Below are 17,109 nucleotides of genomic sequence, written 5' to 3' on the forward strand. Positions count from 1 at the left end.
GGCTGTTTTTGTTTGTTCAAAGCATGGCAAAAAGTTGTCCATCATTTCAGAAAGTCATGTTCAATGACACCATTGCTAATCAAATATGCACCCTAAGGTTGCAGTAATGGCAGGTGATTCCAGAGCAGCTGCTGCATAAAATCAAGTACTTAATATCTAAATTTTTACCTCCTGGAATGGTTGTAACCCATTTTGTTTGCTTTGTTTGTTTGGTTGGTTGGTTTTCAGGCAAACCCAACAGACTGGCCATTTATTTCTTTTTTAGTTTTTATTTATTTTTATTCATTTATTGGAGACAGAGAGACAGAGCGAGCGCCAGGGCCTCCAGCCACTGCAAACGAACTCCAGATGCGTGCGTCACCTTGTGCATGCATCTGGTTTACGTGGGTCCTGGGGAATTGAACCTTTGTAAAATAATGCCTTAACTGCTGGGCAATCCCTCCAGCCCCAGACTGGCCATTTCTTATGGGGCGGGGTGAGAGAAATAGAGTTGGCGTAGCAGGGCCTCCAGCCACCACAATTGAACTCCAGACACATGTGCCTCTTTGTGCACGTGTGACATCATGTGCTTGTGCCACTATGTGTCTGGCTGACATGGGGCCTGGGAAGTCGACCATGAGTCCTTAGGCTACCCAGGCAGGCACCTTAACTGCTAAGCCATCTCTCCAGCCTGTAACTCATTCTTTATTGAAATACATTTTTTATTAAAATTGCATTAGTTAAGAGGCTATATCTAGTGTCAAAACTATATGTGTTTGTATGTTGTATTAACTCTAAATTTTATTTCAGAATATCCAGAATAAAATCTTTGGTATCTAAGAGGCAATGAGTGTGGCAGGGTTAAGAAAACTATTCATTTCATCCAACTTGCTCGCTCTACAGGGAAACTGTGATTCGGAGATGGAAAGTAACTTGCTCAAGGTCACAAAGCCAGCTAATGACCAGGGGTGGCCCAAAGGTACCGGGACATGTAGTGTTCCTTACAAAGCATGGCCTGACCTCAAAGAGGTACTGACCACACGATACACAACGATGGAGAAATTCACATCTCACGATGAGCTGAGGATTATGGGACACCCAGAGTGGGGACAGAGAGAGAGAGTCCTTTTCATCTCTTTCCCCAAGCACAAAGGGGCTTGATGCATAGAGAAGTCAGTTTTTGTCTTATCCACCTGGAAAGCATCAGATGGTGACCAGTACTCTGAGCTGAAATAAATGGAGCTGCGACCAATTCAAAAGTGCTTCTCTAAAAGAAACTTGGAAACATGGACAGTCAACGGTGCGGGCCATGTGTAAGGCTGGCTTGAGAGTGGAAAAACAAAAAGCAAGTAAAACAAGAAGGGACGTTATTCATCTCGAAAAATCCATAGTCCATTCTCAGCATGACTATGAACTCTCCTCTCGACAAGTACATTACAGTGAAACAGTCAAGGGACATTAGCACAGTTTCAAATGGTGCCCCTAATTTCAGGCAGAACTTGAGTCTGACAGAGTTCACGGGAGTTCTGCATTTACATTATTGGATGAGTAGGTGAAGGGCGGCTCTCAGGTAAGTTTTGTGTTTAACACACAATAAAACAGTTCAAAATCTTTCTAGTTATGAGTTAAACATGAGGTAACTAACAGTGACCCCAGAGCTGATCAGGTCACTGCCCTACAGAAAACCCTCCCCACCCAGTCGTTTTGATGTTCAGAACTCCACTAACCCAAAGCGGGCACCCAGGAAGTAGAAACAGACAAGCAAGCCAACTAATTCTATTCTCTTAAATTATCTTCTGCTCTTGGCCTGAAGTCAGTCCTTTAAAACGCCCAGTTTTGATTTCAGACAACTAAATGCTATCACTAGTGATTAAGGCATTCATGGTCAATCTGTAAACTAAAATGACTCATTTTGGGGGGGACTCAGCACCTAGAGTCGTTGTCAAGAGGACTAGGGCAACAGAGTTGAAGTCCTGGACCTTTGTGCAAATGAATATGATCCTAAATACCTATGCAATGGTTTTTTTTTTATGAAATTAAGGGAATTTGAGCCTATAAAATAAAGTAAACTGCAGTGTACCTAGAGTTACAAATGCACTAAGCCAAAACATTTAACTCTGTGTGCGGGGGATACACAGAACTGTCTTTTCACAGCATGTTAAGCGAGATGGAAGGTAGGCGGACGGAGGCACTGGAGAAGATGGCTGTTTCAATGGACCGTGGCAAACGAACATGATTGGTGGTTTTAAAACCCTGGGGAGAAAAAGAAACAGTTCATTTTGATGGTCACTTGCTTAGATTTCCTTCAGAAGTGCCTAAATGGAAAAGGGGTGACCCTTTTTGGTGCACAGAAGTTGAACTTCTCCACTGGAGGCATATCCTACCTCACCCAGGAGACCATCCCCACCACTGGGTACCCTCAGTGAGAGGGGTCACCCATGAATGGTGTGAGGTGGAGGGGAAAGTTATGTACTCCTTGAGAAGACAAACAATACTGAAGAGGATCTCCCAAAAGAGAAAACTTGCTCCTTCTTAATGATCCCACTTACTTGGCAATACACATCTTATTGGGGAAGGACTTCGACTTCGAGATATCTGGAAGCACAAGAAAGTAAGGTGAAAGGCACAGTAGTTGGAGCAAGGAGGTTGGGGCTGGAGAGTTGGCTTAGCAGTTAAGGCACTTGCCTGCAAAGCCAAAGGACCTTGGTTCGATTCCCCAATGCCCATTCTCTCTCCCTCTTCCTCTTGCACTCTCTCAAATAAATAAGTGGATAAAATTTTAATTAAATTTTTAATTAAATTAAATTTGTTTAGAGCTGGACGTGGTGGCACACGCCTTTAATCCCAGCACTCAGGATTCAGTGGTAGAAGGAACATGGTGAGTTCAAGACTATCCTGAGGTTACATAGTGAATTCTAGGTCAGCCTAGGCTAGAGTGACACCATACCCCAAGGGGGAAAACACACACACACACACACAGTTTACAACTATGATTATTTTCACCCACACACACCAAGGGTGAACGATCTCACACTTCTTATTCTTTTTGAAGTAAATGGGTACTTGACTTGGTTTAAATGATATTATTATTTGGAAGTTTTCAATGGTCTAAAAGCAGCCCTATTGAACCCACAGCTTTTCCAGAAAATACTGTTTTAACATAGTTAACTAATAACACCTAAAATAACCACATAAGCTCTGGAAGACCCTTTATAAAAGTTCCCATGTGCCCCAAACCTTGCCCTATTAAGGAGCTCAGCCAGAAAAGGGTCATTTTTCAAATCTCATCTTGACCACACTGTGACCTTGAATCCGGTGCCGGCTACCATGCATCCTTCCTATCCTGAGCTCGCTAATGTGTAAGATAAACAGATACTAAGTTAAGATCTGTGTGGACGAATCAAGGCCTTACATAAGCCACGACGACAGGACAACTGAAAATATTTACACTTCATTTTGCAGGTCCCCAGGGTTGTTGTAAGGAGAAGGTGACGGAAGGAGGAGGGAAGCTGGCACCCTGTCGTCTGCGAGAATGACTTTCAAGTCTTTGTCTAAAGTTGAAGTGACTTTGCTCTCCCTGAGCGCAGAGGAAGGAAATAAGATGGGGCTCGGATGTGGTTTCAGGGCTCATCACAGGGGACAGCGACTTCAGATAAAGCTTCTAACGACAGGGTTGGAGAGATGGCTTAGTATTATGGCATTTGCCTGCAAAGCCAAAGGACACTGGTGCTATTCCCCAGGACCCACACAGGACAGAGGCTCAAGGGGCGCATGCATCTGGAGTTCATTTGCAGTGGCTGGAGGCCCTGGTGCACCCATTCTCTCTCTCACTCTCAAATAAATAAATAAAATATTTTAAAAAGAGGGGTTAAAAAAAGCTTCTAACAACAGTCCAGTGTGTAAGTCTGCTGTGGCTGGAGAGTGGGAAATGTCTGACTTTTTCCTGTGATGAACCACCTTGTCATGATCATGGTTTTCCCAGACTAATGCACCCAACATTCCTGATCGACTCATCATGCCTTTGGCTTTTCCCTACTGGGAATACTTATTCTTGAATAAGGATAATCAGGTTGATTAGAGCCTCCAAGAGCAAACGGACTGTGTCCAACATGTGTCTTTTCCCACTTCCCCACATTTCTTAGGCTGTTAAAAGTCCACCCATTCTAAAAGACTATCGGGCCTCTGCCAGTGGCTTCCTCACCTACACGGCTTTGACCTATTTTTTTTTTCCTTTTTAAAATTTTTTTTTGTTTATTTTTATTTATTTGAGAGCGACAGATAGAGAGAAAGAGGCAGATAGAGAAAGAGAGAGAAAATGGGCATGCCAGGGCCTCCAGCCATTGCAAACAAACTCCAGACGTGTGCGCCCCTTTGTGCATCTGCCTAGAGTGGGTCCTGGGGAATCGAACCTCGAAAACCTTGAACCAGAGTCCTTAGGCTTCACAGGCAAGCACTTAACTGCTAAGCCTTCTCTCCAGCCCAGCGCTATATCATACCGTATCACATTTTGGACATCTTACCTTATAGACTGTATCGTGATCATCCAGCTATTTTGTTCAAATTATACTAATCTTCCTATATGGAGACCATTAGACCACATATGTGGTCACTTTGCAAGCCCCCTTCCTCCCCCATTCACCAGCTGTCCAAGACCAAGGCCAAGTGGGCAAGTCTAGACCCACTACTGCTCAAGCTGAGGCAACCTTGAGTTATTACTTTACTCTCTTATTTATTTATTTGAGAGAGAGAGAGAGAATGGGCGCGCCAGGGCCTCCAGCCACTGTAAATGAACTCCAGATGCATGCGCATCTGGGGAATTGAACCGGGGTCCTTTGGCCTTGCAGGCAAACGCCTTAACTGCTAAACCGTCTCTCCAGCCCAACTTTCCTCTCTTTATCTGTGTCTTCCTTACCTCACACCAATCCCCATCCCTGCTTTGAGCAACAGCTGAACAGCCCCGTGGCCAGAGAAACACAGGGCCACACGGAGCCTTATGTAGGCTTTGTCCTATGGAATAAAACTTCACCCCTCCCCCAAAAAGTGTTTAAAAGCAAGTTTCCTTTGCTCTTTGGAAGCCAAACTCCTTCTCTTGCTTTGGTGACCCTGTCGTGCTCTTTCGTGACAACCAAACCACCCTTCTCTAATAAAACTCCCCCCCCCCGAAAAAAAAGAAATCTGTCTCAGTGTTTCTACTAAAACGGCTTTTACGTCAATCTTATTATTATTATTATTATTACTTTTTGTTTGGTGTTTTGAGGTAGGGTCTCACTCTGGTCCAAGCTGACCTGGAATTCACTCTGTAGTCTCAGGGTGGCTTTGAACTCACCACGATCCTCCTACCTCTGCCTCCCAAGTGCTGGGATTAAAGGTGTGCGCCATCATGCCTGGCTTATTATTATTACTTTTACAGAGACCCATTTTAGGAACAAGATTACAGTTACTTTTGTGTCCCTGTCATATATGACATTCACCCCACGCAGAAGGAAGCATGTTTGAGAGGGAGCTTCTGGAGAAACAGTGGATGCTAGCTAAGTTCATGAGGAAGGCGAGTCATCCCCTGCAGGGCTGTTTTGTTCAGCTTATCTATCTATCATCTATCTATCTATCCATTCATCCATCCATCCATCTGTCTGCCTACCTACCAATCTATCTAACTATGGGACTGACAGAATGAATTTGGATGCATCTGGGGCTTCCTGCCGCTGCAAATGAACTCCAGATGCATGTGCCACTTTGTGCATCTGGCTTTACACGGGTACTGGGGAATCAGACCCCAGGTAGTCAGGCTTTGAAAGCAAGCGTCTTTAACTGCTGAGGCATCTCTGTACTCCCTAGGCTCCGTTTTGTAGAGGAGGCTTTGCCCGCTCAGGACCACAATGCACTTGCCACAGAATACCTGAGGAAATGGGAACATCCCCAGATGTGTTTCTCCTTCATTTCAAACACAAGAAGATTGTAAGAGCCTCAGGGTGGGTGGGATAGCCTGAGGTCCCATCCCCCACAAAGAAACTGACTGAGGCCTTTAGAAGCCCTCAATGAATTCCAGTAACCCCACTGAGGAGTGCCCTCAGTGGATTGGGGGAGGGGCAATGGGATATAAGAGCATAAACATTTTATAATAAATAAATAAATAAAAATTCTAAAAAGACTTCATTTGAAAGAATCACGGATCGATAGCCTGTCTTAGTCCAGCCCCAAGTTCAATAGACACTCATTAAATTTTGTTCAATAAATGGACCATTGCCAGTTGTCATGATGTTTTCAGAGTTATAATCTCCAGTTTAGAGAAAGTGGGGTTTGGGGTGGTTTTCTGCTTTCTTCGTTTGTTTGTTTGTTTTGGTATTTTTAAGATAGGGTCTCACTCTAGCCTAGGCTGACCTGGAATTCACTATGGAGTCTCAGGGTGGCCTCAAACTCATGGTGATCCTCCTACCTCTGCCTCCCGAATGCTGGGATTACAGGCGTGTGCCCCCACGCCAGGCTAAAAAATGTTATTTTTTAATCTGAACTTAAGGTTAGTAACCTTTCTGAGAACTAACACACAAAGAAACTAATCTTATTTTTCCTACTGAGAAGTTGGAGACAGATTAACACCTTGATTGGCCTTTATAAAGTATTTGAGCCCAAACCATTTATACTTCTCCAAACTCATACCGTAAGGAACCAGGGATTTGTGTCCTGAGTTGACTAAATACCCCATTATGTAAGCGTCTGATCTCTAAACCCTGTTTCATCCAAACTAAAAATATGACTATTATATAAGTCATGTTATTCATTAAAATAACCGAGTAGAAAACTTTTTAAAAGTATAAAGTCACTTTGGGATCCATGTTTAGAAATAGGTCTTCTCTCTCTAACTATAGACTTGTAAGTATGCTCTTTATGAATGACTACTACACCAAAGAAAGGATCAATCATGAGAGGTTTTACGTGAAAACGATTAAACAGATACGTACCGTGCTTAACCCAATGCGGCCACGGGGGCAAATTGGACTTAAACTCCGGCTGCGACAGCGGGCTACAGGTCTCACCGAATTCCACTAAAGAAAAAAAAAAAAAAGATGTGGTGAAGAATGCGTGAAACATGACAGTTTAAATCAACACGCACACCCCACGAAACGAGCTGTTCTACTGATCAGGTTACACTTTCCCCTGAATGGTCACCAACATTAATTACACTCCCATTGTTCCCTATGGCCACCTACTATGTGGTAACAACGTCTCAGGTCAAATCCCATTATAGTGAGCATGTGCTAATTCTGGTGTTAGAATTTACGAGTAAGGTATAAGAAATCACATTGGAGTCATGTGTAAGCTCTTTATGGGCACTGATTCATGACGTTTAGTCACTATTAAATCTTCCAACACCTGAGAGCAGTGCTAGGTTATAAATAACTATAAAATAAATATGATTGAATGCAATGAAATGTGACCTCTGCCAATCTCTAAGAAGATGATATGTCAAATTCATAAACTGCATACATGATGCATGCTGTTTTATCACGTATCAATATCTCGATGAAACAGTCTGAGAAAGAAAATTATATTCACTAAAAGGAGATGTTATAAGTAAAATACTGGTTGAAAGTCTCCCTCCAATCAACTTTTCTCTTCCAAATTCTTCTTAGAGTATTAACATTTTGATTTCGGGCTTAATCTTGGGCAAATGTTGGTGTTTGATGGAAGACAAGGAAGAAATCAAAAGAAAATCATGGCTGAGTCTTCTTTCTTCCTTCTAAACAGCGCTAGTAAGAATTTCTTCTTAAGGGAGAGTAATTATTACAGAGCAAGAAGCATGTGTTTTTTGTTTGTCTGATTATTTTGTTATGTCTTGTTTGTTTCAAGGCAAGGCTGGCCTCAAACTCACGGCAATCTACCTACCTCAGTCTCCCAAGTGCAGATGCCACCATACCCAGCAACATACATGTTTTTATAAGAACATGCATTGTACAGAATGTGTGTTGTCTGGTGGGCAAAATCTAATTTCAGTGGACTCAACTTTCATAGAATAAAGCGTTGGAGGGAGACAGTATTCACTATCATGGGATTTTAAAGCTACAAAACCTAATATCCCTCCACTAAATATGGCCACGATGCACTTCCCTTCTCGTCCAGTTCAAACAGAACCAGGACAGAAACTGGCATCTTGGCTTTGCTCTGGGGACCAAGTGGGTCCCTTCAGGACTCACTCACCTCTGTCTAGGAAGAGCAGAGGTCAATATTACACCATAACAACTAGGGATAACCAAGCGCCTGGGGCCTCCAATCCCAGGAGGTAAACCTGAAATTCCCCACTGTAATTGCGCTCGCTCGCTCTCTCCTCTCCTCTCCTCCCCTCCCTCTCTCTTCCTCTCTCTTACCCCCTCTCTCTCTCTTCTTCTACCTCCCTCTCTCCTTTCTCTACAACGCTCTGTCTCTCACTCATACTGAAGACTCCCTTGGAAGGCAGTTCAATTGCTCAACATGGTGAAAACCTTCCCTCATCTATGGATATGGGAGGCAACCTTCCAAAACCGTATGGCTCCTTTCTCACCACCTTCTCTACCCCATTTTCTCCATCCCTCCCTTCCCCTGCACATCATACGAAGGAGAGAAAAACAGAACATATATGTAGGTTCCCAAAATGGATAGTTGTCAGGAAAACATGGGCGAACTGTTTCCTGAAAGTTTGTCAGTCCCTTTGTCATAGAAAGTCTCCAGCCAGCTTAAAAGGTTCCACCCTGGAAATACCAAATTATCTTTGAGAGAGAGAAATGAACATAACTAACTCCATCATATAGACAGAACAACAGACAAATAAATTGCAGCTGGTAAATTACAAAGAATTCCAAAATATTGATTTTTTTAAAAAGAAGCTATTTTACTGGGCATGGTGGCACATGCCTTTAATTCCAGCACTTGGGAGGCCAAGGTAGGAGGATCATCATGAGTTAGAGGCCACTCTGAGACTGCATAGTGAATTCCCAGGTCATTCTGCACTAAAGCGAGACCCTACCTAAAAAAATAATAATAAAATAATTTTTACAAAGCTGTTTTTCCTTCTCCTTTGCATGAAATCTTATCAACTTTTTAAAAATCAATTTCTTTTATAGTATCTTTGGGTTTATAAATGTTCTCGAACTTGTGAATCAAACACTGGGGATGAATTGTCACTATGCAAGGCCACCGTACAAAAGCCCCTCTCTTGGTGACAGCTTCTCCCTTCATAATGACACAGTCATTCTCCATGAGAGCAGGCCACACATGATATAAGACCAAGGGAGCAGTGAAATCCGAGTCGTAGCTGCGGCGGTACCTGGTGGAAACGAGCAAAACAAGAAAGAGAAGTTAAGCGTTCCGTTTTTCAGGGCTGGGATTCGAACCCAGAACTTTGTGCATGCTTGGACAAGTACGCCCTGCCGAGCTAGATTCTCCTGCCTGAAGTGAAGTACTAACACAGGGAAGCCTACTTCACTTTTGATTATCCTTCTTTTATTAGTTTTTTTTTTTTTTTTTTTTTGAGAGAAAGAGGTAGAGAGAGGGAAAGGGAGAGAATGGGCACGCCAGGGCCATCCAGCCACTGCAAACAAACTCCAGACACATGCGCCACCTTGTGCATCTAGCTTACGTAGGTCCTGGGGAATTGAACCTGGGTCCTTTGGCTTTGCACTAAGGCAAGTACCTTAACTGCTAAGCCATCTCTCCAGCCCCTGATTATTCTTTTTTGTTGTTGTTGTTTGTTTGTTTTGTTTTGTTTTTCAAGGTAGGGTCTCACTCCAGCCCAGGCTGACCTGGGATTCACCATGTAGTCTCAGGGTGGCCTCGAACTCACGAGGCCTCCTACCTGTGCCTCCTGAGTGCTGGGATTAAAGGCGTGCGCCACCACGCCTGGCTTATTCTTAAGACTAAATAAAAATAGATGCTCACTCCATTGTTAAAGAGTTGAGTGTGAATTCTTAGAATAGGGGCCAGAGACACCTATGACCCATCAGACTCCCTGAGGCCATTATATTGAACTATCTTCTCAGAATTATAAGACTTCCAAGTCAGGAAAATGCCAGCAACATATCCTGGCTGAAGTCCCTGGAGGCTTTGTCTAATATTTCTCATGCTATCTCTGTGGACAAAATAAAATAAGTTTAGGTGGATGGCTAATTTAGTTAAGTCGACTGAAAAGTGATTCAGTGATCATGTCCAAAGAGGGGTAACTAATGGATCAATGAGAGCCTGATGGTGATGCTGATCTCTCTCTCTCTTTCTCTCTCTCTATCGCTCTGTCTCTTTCTCTATCCTATGGTAACTCTCCATGTTTACCAATGTCTTGAGTGAAATATATACAATGTGTTTTAATGTGAGGAGTGCACAGAAAAACAAAAGAATGGTGGTATTAAAAAACAAAAAAAAAAACAGGGCTGGAGAAATTGCTCAGTGGTTACAGGTATTTGCCTGCAAAGCCAAAGGACCCAGGTTTGATTTCCCCATGTAAGCCAGATGCACAAGGTGATGTTTGTTTGCAGTGGCTAGAGGTCCTGACACACCCATTCTCTCTCTCTCTCTCCCTCTCCCTCTCTCCCTTCCTCTTGATCTCTCTGTCTCTCATAAATAAATAAATAAACAAACAAACAAACAAGCAGCTCAGCAGGCCAGAACAATAAGCTAGATCTAATAAGAGAATATGAAACGTGAAAATATTTGGGCTTTTGCAGTGGAATATAAGAGGTATTTAAATATACAAATGGAGGAAACATATGATTAATCACAGCACAAGTAAAAAAAAATGTAATAGCAAGTTTAGTTTTACTTGAAATGAGCCAATGGTGTCTTAAGGCTAATAAAAAGGGAGACTTTCTACAAATTAGAGGAATTAATAGGAGAAAATGGAAAGGTGCTGGCCCTTCTCAGCTGCTTACTTCAAACAAGGTAGCTGTATGCAACTGTGGATTCTTGTTAAAAGGAAAGTTCGGGGCTGGGGAGATGGCTTAGCAGTTAAGGCGTTTGCCTGCAAAGCCAAAGGTTCACTTCCCCAGGACCCACGTAAGCCAGATGCACAAGAGGGCACACGTATCTGGAGTTCGTTTGCAATGGCTGCAGCCCTGGCGCACCCATTCTCTCTCTCTCTCTCTCTCTCTCTCTCTCTTTCTCTCTCTCTCTTTCTCTGCCTCATTCTCTCTCTCAAATAAATAAATAAAAATATTTTTTAAAGGAAGGAAGGAAGGAGAAAGAGAGAGAGGAGAAGGGAAGAGAGGGGGAGAGAGAGAGGAAAAGGAAAGGAAAGAAAGAGGGAAGGGGGAGGGAAGGGAAAGGAAGGGAAGAAAGATAGGAAGAGAAAGAATAAAAAGGGAGAGACAGATAATGAGAGTAAAAAGAGAAGGATAAAATAAATGAAATGGTGTCTCATTTTATTCAATCTATGCATCTATGCAGACCCTCCAGTACACTTAAAATCACTTCTAGGTAACATAGAGCACCTGATATAATGTAAAAATGATATAAGTCATTATTATACTGTATTGTTTAGGGAACAATGACAAGAAAATAGTTGGCACTTGTGCATATTTTTTTCCTGCTATTTCCAGTCCCTAGTTGGCCAATTCCATGTACGGAGCACCTATGAACACAGAGGGCCCACTGTAGAGCTAAATCCATTCACTGTTAGGAACTCTGGCTCCAACAGCCCAGCTGTCCAGGGAAACAAGGCCGCTGGTCCTTCCCTCTGGGAAGACATGCAATGGAAGGCCAGCAGTGGTCTGTGAAAAGCGCAGCTTCCGTGGGACAAAACCACTGACGGTTTCTGAGTGGTACCACCCGTTCTCCTAAAGAGGAGGAACTCAGGAGAGAAGACCCAAGTAACCTCTGCAGAGGATCAAAAAGACCCAACAGCCAAGCAACAGATGTCCCAGCATCAACTCTCCCAGACAGGACGCCTGGTAGGAGCAAGGATCTGAAAGAAACTAGGAATGCATCAATGGTATGATCCGAGGCAACCAGAACACCCATCCCTATTGTCACAGGCCTAAGTGAAAACATAAAATAAAAATAAAGGCCAGGTGTGGTGGCGCACGCCTTCAATCTCAGCACTCGGGAGGCAGAGGTAAGAGGATCGCCAGGAGTTCGAGGCCACCCTGAGACTACCAAGTGAATTCCAGGTCAGCCTGGCCTAGAGTGAAACCCTACATTGAAAAACCAAAATATAGGGTGCTGGCCATTTTGGTGGTGGTGTCTCTCTCTGCTTGGATCTGTGAAAGGGAGCCAGCTGCTTCCTCCATTCACGGTGCTTCCGTTGGATCTGTAAGCTGAAATCAACCCTTTCTCCTGTCAACTATGTCTGTTTGCAAGTTCATCCCAGCAACATGGGGCTAAGCGTGACACTCGTTCCTGCTTGAAACCATCCTAACTGCTTCGCCTGCATTATTTCAGCCCAGCTTCTGCACTCAGTCCTAAGAAGCCAACATTATCCTCTACTCCTCCAGCGAGGAAACTATGGAACGGTAAACTAAAGCATCTTGCTCATGTTTCCACACTTACTAGGTAGTAGAGCCGGGATTTGAACCCAGGCAGTTTGAGGCCAGGCAGGCCTGGTGTTCTTAAGCACTAGCTTGCTCTCCTTCTAGATAGCCTCCAGCTTTGCTGAGATCTTGCCAAATCTCAATGAATGTTTTTCTGTTATTTTTTTTCCAAACCATAAGGGGGAATATTCACCATGTAAAACTTCATAGAGTCGGGCGTGGTGGCGCACACCTTTAATCCCAGCACTCAGGAGGCAGAGGTAGGAGGATCGCCGTGGGTTTGAGGCCACCCTGAGACTACATAGTGAATTCTAGGTCAGCCTGGGCTAGAATGAAACCCTACCTTGAAAAAAAAAAATGAAACAAAACAAACAAACAACAACAAAAAAAAAACTTGATAGCAATCTAATAGTTCCAGACAAGAGACCAGAGCATTGATTTGCAAGCCTGAGTGTGTGTAAGGCCTACCTGGTTGTAAAACTTCACGTTTCTGAGTTCTACTTAGACTTAACCACATAAAAGATCATGGGACGTGGTATGGATGTGTGCATTTTTAACAAGCACCTAAAGTGGTTCTGATATAGACAGTTTATGCACCATACTTGGTGAAACCTGGCCTAAACCATGCAGTAAAATCCAGTGTTTACACGTGTACAGCAGGCACCTCTTATTTCACACATTCCACCCGGGCTCGATTCCAGGTGGGAAAGCTATTGGTTGTAGGTTGTGACTGTCATCCTGTCACCCAGGGATCCTTCCCCTTAATGTTCAGGGAGCAGAGACAGTGGGGTATTCCTTAGGATGGTGGTCTGACTCGGGTGTCTCCCATAAACTTAGGTGTTCTGAATGCTAGCTTCCCAGCTGATGGAGATTTGGGCATTAACACCTCCTGGAGGCAGTGTATTGTTGGGGGCGGGCTTATGGGTGTTATAGCCAGTGTCCCCTTGCCAGTGTTTGGCACACTCTCCTGTTCCTATTGTTCACTTTATGTGAGCCAGGGGGATGATGATGTCCACCCTCTGCTCATGCCATCATTTTCCCTGCCGTGTGGAGCGTCTCCCTAGAGTCTGTAAGCCAAAATAAACCCTTTCCCCCCAAAGCTGCTCTTGGTCAGGTGATTTCTGCCAGCAATGTGAACCTGACTGCAACACTTAGCATGGCTCCCACGTCTTACTTGCATTCATTAAAGACCTCTCCATCTGCCCCGAAGGCAATGTCAAGGGGAGGCTCCAAGGACTGCATGGCAAAGGCAATGCAGCAGATCTCCTGGATAAAGTCACTGAGGAGGCAAAAGTCAACTTCAGGTGGGAACGAGATCTTGGGGTTGACATTCATGGCGCGGATCACATCCTGAAAACAAAGGAAGAGAAAAACAAAAGACAGCGTCACTTCGATGCCAAGCTGGAAGAAGAAACACCCTGGGGATTCTGCTATCATCTGTGACTGAGAAGAAGGTAGGGAAAGAGAGAGTAGTGAAAAATACATCGATCCAGAAAAAAACACACGCGCTGCAAGGAGAAAGGGGCTGCCGTGCATAGTGGGGAAAGGGGTAAGAAGAGCAGAAATGACGTGGTGACAAGCAAGGAAAATCCTTGTGGAGGGAAGTAGGGCTGGGAAATGGGCTGGACAGATGGCTCTGTGGGTAAGAACACTTGCTGCGCAAGCATAAGGACCTGAAATGCCCTGATGTGCCAAGTGCAATTCCCCAGCACCCATGTAAACACCTGGACATGGCCACACATGCCTGGAACCCCAGTCCTGTGGAAGAGCAGAGACCAGAGAATCCCCAGAGCTCGCTGGTCAGCCAGTCTGACCCAAACTGGAAGCTCCAGCTTCAGTGCGAGGCTCCCATGTCAAGGACACACGTGGAGGAGAACCGGCATCAGCCAGCCAGCCTTCTTCTCTGGCCTCAGCACGTGTATGCATGGGACACGTGCACACACAATGTGAATACACCACCCCAAACATACATACAACACACATGCAAACAAAAAGGACTAAACTAACCAAAAAAAAACTGAACCAAAAAAAAAATACAGATCATCGGGCTGGAGAGATGGCTTAGCGGTTAAGCGCTTGCCTGTGAAGCCTAAGGATGCCGGTTCGAGGCTCGATTCCCCAGGACCCACGTTAGCCAGATGCACAATGGGGAGCACGCGTCTGGAGTTCGTTTGCAGTGGCTGGAGGCCCTGGCGTGCCCATTCGCCCTCTCTCTCCCTCTATCTGTCTTTCTCTCTGTGTCTGTCGCTCTCAAATAAATAAATAAAAAATGAACAAAAAAATATTTAAAAAAATACAGATCATGATATTTTTATTTATTACTTATTTTTCTATTGTGGGTAAGCATAAGATGCCAATCTAGAATTCTGACTCATCTTAGTGCATAACAAAATTAAGATAGCGTGCTTTTACTGGGCTGTATTACAGCCATGACTTGTGCTAAACAAATGGCTAATATTCATGGACGCACTCCTATAAAGATTAGAAAATTAAAGCATAGGAAGGTGAAATAAATCTGGAAGGCCACATAGCAGTTGAGATATAAATCCACACTTATTTACCAAATCCTTTGTTCTTAAATAAATAAAAATACTCTTTAAAAATAAATAAAAACATGGCTAGAGAGATGGCTTAGTGGTTACAGCATTTGCCTGCAAAGCCAAAGGATCCCGTTTCGATGCTCCAGGACCCTTGTAAGCCAGATGCACAAGGGGGAGCATGTGTCTGGAGTTCGTTTGCAATGGCTGGAGGCTCTGGCACACCCATTCTCTCTCTCCATCTCTCTCTCTCTCTTTCTCACTCTCTTTCAAATAAATAAATAAAAATCAGGTTTAAAAATAAAAGAATGAAAATATCCCATCTCCCAATCTTAAGGGCCCACCTAGAGGGTATAACTATAAAGGTCAGAACAATTTCCTCATAAAATGTCTATGAAAGAGACAGCCACCAGGGACCAGAGGTAGAGGGTAAATTGAATGCTCCACACACAGAAGCAGTTCTACATACTGGACGGATTCCTAAGTGATCTACGTTCACTGTGAACATTACCATCCACAGACTAGTCCTAAGAGGAAACTCAACACTTACATTAACACTGCTCTGGGAGTCATATAGATCAAGATGGCAAACGATATAATCGGAGACGGCACACTCAAAGTCATTCGACCCCACCAAAGATGATGTCAGCATCTTCCGCACCCTGATCTTGAAATGCCTGAATGCCATTTTGGCCACATGGAATGCCTCCTGCACATGAAACACAGCAATTTTGTGTAGTGAAGGGAGGAGGTAATGTAGTCCAAAGAAAGGAATTAAGAAGAATTTAAAATGCCACATTATGTCAGCCTTTCAATAACTAAAACACTGTTGGTCCAAAGTGGTTGTTGGGGGCTGGAGAGATGGCTTAGCAGTTAAGACACTTGCCTGTGAAGCCTAAGGACTCAGGTTCAATTCCCCAGTGCCCTTGTAAGCCAGATGCACAAGGCAGTGCATGCATCTGGAGTTCGCTTGCAGTGGCTGGAGGCCCTGACATGCCTGATCTCTCTATCTGCCTCTCTCTTGATCTCTCTCAAAGATATTTTTTGTTAAAAACTGGTTGTTGGGCTGGAGAGATGATATGGCCATTAAGACACTTGTCTCTGCAAAGCCAAAGGACCCAGGTTTGATTCCCCAAGACCCACATAAACCAGATGCACAAGGTAGCGCATGCATCTGGAGTTTGTTTGCAGTGGCCAAAAGCCCTGGCACACCGTGTGTGTGTGTGTGTGTGTGTGTGTGTGTGTGTGTGTATGCCTCTTTCTCTCACTTGCTCTCTCTCAACAAAAAAAATTTAATTATTTTCATTTATTTATTTGAGAGCAACAGAGAGAGAGAAAGAGAATGGGCATTCAAGGGCCTCCAGCCACTGCAAACAAACTCCAGACATGTACGCCTCCTTGTGCATCTGGCTAACATGGGTCCTGGGGAATCAAGCCTCGAACTGGGATCCTTAGGCTTCACAGGCAAGCACTTAACCACTAAGCCATCTCTCCAGCCCTCATACACTTTTTAAAAAGCTTTTAAAATCAACTATAGGGATGTGACTCAGTGGGTGGAGTGCCTGCCCAGCATGTAACAAAAAAATATTTTTACATGGTTGTTTTCTCTCTCTCTCTCTCTCTCTCTCTCTCTCTCTCTCTCTCTCTCTCTGTGTGTGTGTGTGTGTGTGTGTGTGTGTGTGTGTGTGTTGTGTGTAAGCCAGAGTACAGCCTAGAGTGTTGTTTCTCAAGAACATTACCTGCCTTTTTTGAGTTGGCCTGGAGTTCACCAATTACCAATCACTGGACTGGCTGCCCAGTGAGTTCCAGGGATCCGCCTAGCTCCACCTCCCAGTGTGGGGATTACACGCACATGCTATTTATTGCAATTTTTACAAGTGCTCTGGGGATCAAAATCCCTGTGCTTGCAAGACAAGCACTTAACTGACTGGACTATCCCCCCAGCTCAGAAGTGGTTTTAACCTGGGGGGAGAATGCATCTTCTCACAATTTGGGAAAGTATGTAGACACATACGTGACAACCCATAATTACTAACTTCAAGAGAGGTGACCGCTGGGCTGGCGATGCTGAGCCCAGAAAATGGACAGTGCAGCCTCAGGGATATAAA

General features: G+C 44.1%; 1 protein-coding gene across 2 annotated transcripts in view; it reads right to left on the minus strand.

Annotated features, from left to right (window-relative positions):
* Positions 1–774: 774 nt before the first annotated feature.
* Positions 775–17,109, minus strand: part of Spata18 (spermatogenesis associated 18) — a 49,201-nt gene continuing 32,866 nt past the window's right edge. The window contains exons 8-13 of one of the 2 annotated variants that reach the window (XM_045130046.1): positions 15,552–15,710; positions 13,639–13,814; positions 9,151–9,274; positions 6,936–7,019; positions 2,529–2,574; positions 775–2,232 (exon numbers count right to left, since the gene is read on the minus strand). In XM_045130046.1, coding sequence (XP_044985981.1) covers positions 2,225–2,232; positions 2,529–2,574; positions 6,936–7,019; positions 9,151–9,274; positions 13,639–13,814; positions 15,552–15,710 — 597 coding nt within the window. In that variant the 3' untranslated portion in view covers positions 775–2,224. The remainder of the gene's footprint in view (positions 2,233–2,528; positions 2,575–6,935; positions 7,020–9,150; positions 9,275–13,638; positions 13,815–15,551; positions 15,711–17,109) is intronic. The other variant, XM_045130047.1, reaches the window with a different exon arrangement.

Source organism: Jaculus jaculus, chromosome 11 (genome assembly GCF_020740685.1).
Source record: "Jaculus jaculus isolate mJacJac1 chromosome 11, mJacJac1.mat.Y.cur, whole genome shotgun sequence".
NCBI classification, from domain to species: Eukaryota; Metazoa; Chordata; class Mammalia; order Rodentia; family Dipodidae; genus Jaculus; species Jaculus jaculus.